The sequence below is a fragment of the Trichechus manatus genome, unplaced genomic scaffold, assembly GCF_000243295.1.
Source record: "Trichechus manatus latirostris isolate Lorelei unplaced genomic scaffold, TriManLat1.0 scaffold00054, whole genome shotgun sequence".
Taxonomy (NCBI): domain Eukaryota; kingdom Metazoa; phylum Chordata; class Mammalia; order Sirenia; family Trichechidae; genus Trichechus; species Trichechus manatus.
Window position 1 is genome coordinate 14,848,014 of NW_004443990.1, and position 4,812 is coordinate 14,852,825.

General features: G+C 58.3%; 1 protein-coding gene across 1 annotated transcript in view; it reads right to left on the reverse strand.

The window, feature by feature from the left end:
• Positions 1-3,103: 3,103 nt before the first annotated feature.
• The window catches only part of TBKBP1 (TBK1 binding protein 1), a 14,555-nt gene continuing 12,846 nt past the window's right edge, over positions 3,104-4,812 (reverse strand). Inside the window, exons 8-9 of the mRNA XM_023732641.1 lie at positions 4,274-4,812; positions 3,104-3,232 (exon numbers count right to left, since the gene is read on the reverse strand). The exon at positions 4,274-4,812 is cut by the window's right edge and continues 231 nt beyond it. Of these exons, the coding sequence (XP_023588409.1) occupies positions 3,104-3,232; positions 4,274-4,812 (668 nt within the window). The remainder of the gene's footprint in view (positions 3,233-4,273) is intronic.

Sequence of the window (4,812 nt, forward strand, 5' to 3'; positions counted from 1 at the left end):
TTCTGCGAAAGATGTCCCTTCCCTCTCCATCTTTCCAGGAGCCTAGAGACCTAGATCCCTTTGTCCTACACTCTCAGCCTCTAGTGCCCCCCCACCACCATCGCCCATGAGCAAAGAGTATCAAGTGCCCTTATGTCTGATCACAGTCCTGCCTGAGAGACGAAGGAGAGGGATTGGCTTAGAGAGGCATAAGACTTGGTGGGCTCCCAGCCCCTTCAGCTCCCCCACCCCCATGTCCTCTCCTTTTGAGAAGGCATTGGATGGAAGGCAGCAGCTCTGAGGTTCTGGGCTGGGGGCACATTAGCTTTTTCTCCCCTCCCCACTTTCTTTCCCAGCCCCCAGCAACTTTCCATCCTGCACCTGAGCCCTTTCTCAGGTCCCCAGAAACCAAGGAGACAAGCTGCCAGAATCTACACCCTATGTCCCTGCATTCCCCCTCACCCTGGTGACAGGGGCATTGCCAGGCTTCGGAATACCCAGGTTCCCTCTCACTTTCGGACATGCGTACGGATCAGAGCAGTTACCTGGGTCACCCCGCCTCTGTACAGGCCCACTCCTGGGTCATCTTCTGCCCCTTTTCTCAATGGTCAGGACTTCTGCTTGCCGTGTGTCTCTGTATCACCCCTAACTCATTCATGCCCTTCTAGCAAGTGTTTCCAGAGATCCAAACAGGCCCTAGACCCAGAAACCTGGATGTTGCCTTCCTCTATGGGAGTCGACTGAGGTGGGGAAGTACCAGAGGGCACTGAGTACCATGCCCCAGAGGTTCCAGAACCTTCTTTCCAATGGCTTGTGAAGCCATGTCACATAGGGATGGCTGTTTCCACCTTTCCTGGCACTCAGGACTTGGCTGCAGGTAGACTCTAGGTTGGATGAACTCCTGGAGGGCAGCTGCAGTTGTTAACTGCCAAAGAGGAGCAGCAGAGGCTGCAAAATCCCACCACTGGGGTCTGGACCTTGGCAATGACTGGAGAGGGGTATCTAGGTCTAGAGCTGAACCTCAGGCCTTCAATGAGCAGTTGTCCCCGTCTGTTTTTAAGTGAACCCTTGGCAAAGAAGGGCCAGGAGGAAATGAAAGGTACCCAGAGTTGATGAATAAGTAGCTCAGGCTCTTTTTGAAGACAGAGGACACAGCTGGGCTTCAGCAGAAGTCATGGGGTCATGACCTGGCTCTGACCTCACAGGTTGTGGGACTTTACAGGCAGCTACTGAGCCAGGAGCCCAACCCCTCCTCCCCTGCAGGCAGTCCTGTGAGGACATGGAACATGGATGTTTTTCCTCTTTGAGGCCCCTGCCTGGTTCCCGCAGAAATCATTTGATGAATAAATAGCTGCTCCTGATAATGAACCCCCAAGGCTTCAGGACCTCCACCTGCCAGACCTGCTGGGAGGGAACATTCAGGAGCCCCCAGCACCCCTGCTCAGGGCTGGGTGCCTGCTTTGTCATGAAGACATCCTCTGCTGCCCTTATCTGTTCTAAATAAACTCTATGTCATGTGCCATCTGTGGCCACTGGCACACCCACACCCCCAGAATCACCTTCAAGTATGGGTGACCATGCATCCCCTACTTGCCCAACACCCACCCTTCCATGGCTGGGTTCCTTGAGATAGTTTCCAAGCCCTCCTGCTATGAACGGTTCTAGCCCCACCCCAGCCACAGAAGACACAGACTGAGCGCAGATGGAACAGGTAAGTTTTATTTGGACTTCCAACTTGTTCAGAGAGCACAGGGGCCCCCACCTCCCCTCTCCACTCCCCCTTCCCATTTCTCCTCCCTGAGGGAGCACTCAGGATACAATGACATGTGTCTCTGGAGTCCTTGGTCCCATTCCCACCAACACACCCCTTCCCTCCCCTGCACTGAGAAGGAGAGGAGGGGTGTAAGGAGTGGGGGGTCCTGGAAGAGTTGGATCAGAACGGTACATGCACTGACAGTAGCGTCCACTGCCACCTGCCCGGGGCTGAGACCTGGGAAGGGCTGGCAGTGGAGGGGGTTGGATTCTTTGTGGGGGCAACAGGCTTTTGCCAGAGGAAGCTCCCCACCTCAGACCTCCTGGCCTCCTGCTTACCCGTCCTTCTGAGGGTACAACTCTGAGGTAGATTTCACAGAGGGAATGTGGGTCGGTGGGGTGTGGAAGGGGGATTAGCTCTTTAGAAGTTTATCTCCACAGCACCCTGGGCCCAGTCGCAGGTTCTGACCTGGGAGGCAGGGGCTGATGATACCCACCCAGCTAACAGAGGCTGAGTCACACCTGGGCTCCAGGGCAATTGTGGTGTCAGGGGCTCCACTAAGAGTGGAGGGGAGCATCTGCCTTGCCAATCTGTGCCTCAATGCCAGGGGATCCAGGAGGAGGGCATGCGCCTGGGCAGCTGGCACAGGCAGTCCCCTGGCCTGAGGGTTATGGTGCAGGGATTCCCCCAGCCCCCAGGGCAGCCACTTTAGGCTGGATCTTCCCGGTCTTCCAGGGTCCTCCCTCTCCTCTCCACCCTCCTATTCCTCAGGGTGGGCAGAAGGGGAGAACAGGGCTGTCCTGCAAGGACTGGCAAGAAACAAGATGCCCTTTCCCCCGGGTGGCCCATGCCATGACCCCGAGCTGACAACAGGAAGGAGGAACTGGCATCAGTGTGCAGGGCAGGCTTTGGGACCCCCAGAGGGGGCACTCCCAGGACAGAGCACAGCCTAGGAAAGATGGGCATCTGGGGAGGGGCTGGGGAGCTCCTGGGGGCCTCTGATACCCTCCCCCTCCCTCAGGCCCAAACACTAGGGACCTTCTTGGATCCAACCCTGTTTGAGAACAGAAAGGCAGAGGAAGAGGCCCCAGAGGGGCACACTCCTTCTAGTCCCAGCTCGGATCTCCACCTCCCCAGCAGAAGCCAGTGAGTTGGGAAGAGCCTCTGCTGCCCTTCCGGGAAAAGCCAGAGCTGAGTGGTGCCTGGGCCAGGGAAGAGGGCACACACATTGACTCGGTAGCTAGTGGAGGTATCTGGGGGTCTCAAGGGGCAGGCCCCTCCCCCGCGAGATTCATGCAGCATTCAAAGTGAGTGAGTGTTTGGGAGCAAGGGGAGAGGGCGGAGGAACAGCCAGTAGGTGGCGGAGGTGCCCTAGATCTTGCTGTTCTCCAGGTGGGAGTCAATGTGTTTGATGAGGGCATCATCCGGGTACCCAACAGGGAAACCCAGCTGGCAGAGGGGGCAGCTGCGGATGTCAGAGCCCACCGTCTCCATCAGCAGCTGTAGGGAGAGAGGGGAGTCATTTTTGGTTCCCAGCCCCCACTCACAGTCCCCACATCCTAGCTCCCTTTCTGGAGTCTCAGGTCAGGGAGGGCTGCAGCATGCAGAAGGGGTCTGGACTCACTTTCTCAGCAAGGCCCCCTCACACCTTCCCCCAGCCTAGCCTCTACTCCCCTGACGGCAGCACAGGGGCCTAGGAGGTGTCCATGAGACAGCATTGCTGCTCACCCCGCCAGGGCATCTGTGGTAATGAGGGAAGCCAGGACTCAGACATGCCCCCTGAGTGACTAAGACACAGCTCCCAGATAACTCAAAGCTATGGATAATCCCAAACAATGCACAACCCAAATATAATTTTCTGTCTGGTTTTGGAATATATTTTGGTCCCTCCGGGTGGCAAAGGTGGCTCCAACATTCAGGAAATTCATTATTTCAGTGAAATGATGGACCCTGAGACAGGGATGTCTTCTAGGACAGACAGCAGCAGGTGCTCTGAGGCCCACTGGAGGAGACGGGACAAGCAGGCCTGCCTCTGTGTGGGCCCAAGTGCTGTGGCAGTCCATTCTCACTAGCACCATGCACGTAATAGCCAACACGTACCGAGGCAGGCACTGTGCAGAGGACTTTAGGCTCACTGCCTCCCTCTTAAGAATCCCCTATTGTAATTAGATAATATAACTGTTGTCCTTGTTTCACAGATGAGAAAACTGAGGATCAGAGAGGATAAGTAACTTGGTCTCACAGCCAGTAAGTGGTGGAGTCCGTAATCAAAGCCAGGACTGTCGCGCTGAAGCCTATGCACTGAACAAAATGGTGCAGGCCCCAATTCATGCCAACAAGAGATCAAAGCAGAGAGATGAAGAGACCTGTGCTATGGCCCAGAAAAGCAAGGAGGACAGCAAGGAAGGAGAGGCAGCCCTGGCCCTCAGATTTGAATGGCGTGTACAATCAAGAGGGGCGGGTTCCCAAAAGGAGGGCAGGGCTCCCTGGTCTCTATCTCAAGGTGCTGGGGCCTGAGAAAGGCGTGGGCACACCACTCACGTTGATGGATGGCCAGGACTGCGCGTGCTCGGCGTGGGCATAGGCGGTGGCGGCCGGCGACTCCGGGATAGGGAAGCCAGCGCAGAAGGAGGCGCAGCGGATAGTGCCCGCCTCCGGGCTGGGTGGGCTGGCGGGCACAGCCCACTCCTCCTCCTCCGACGGCTGCTTCTCGAAGCGCAGTCGAATGCCCTCGAAGGTGCGCCGCGGGCTGAGGGGTCGGCCGGGGCCGTAGAGCTCGCCGCCGTAGGCCCGGGGCTTGGGAAGCGTGGCCGCCTCGGCCTGCAGCCAGGGCGGGGAAGCGCCCGCGTAACCCGCGCCCTCCGCCATCTCTGAGTAGCTGCGCCGGCCTTGGAAGCCCGCCTTCACGTGGTGGCTGGGCGGCTTGGCGTAGGCCCGTTCGGCCAGCGTCCTCTCCCCAGGCGTCGAGGGCGGTGGGGGCCGCGGTTGCGGGGCTGGGCAGGCGGGGGTCACCGGGGAGCGGCGCTGCGGGCTGGGGGACTGGCATGGCGGAGGCACTGGGGAGCGGCGCTGCGGGACGG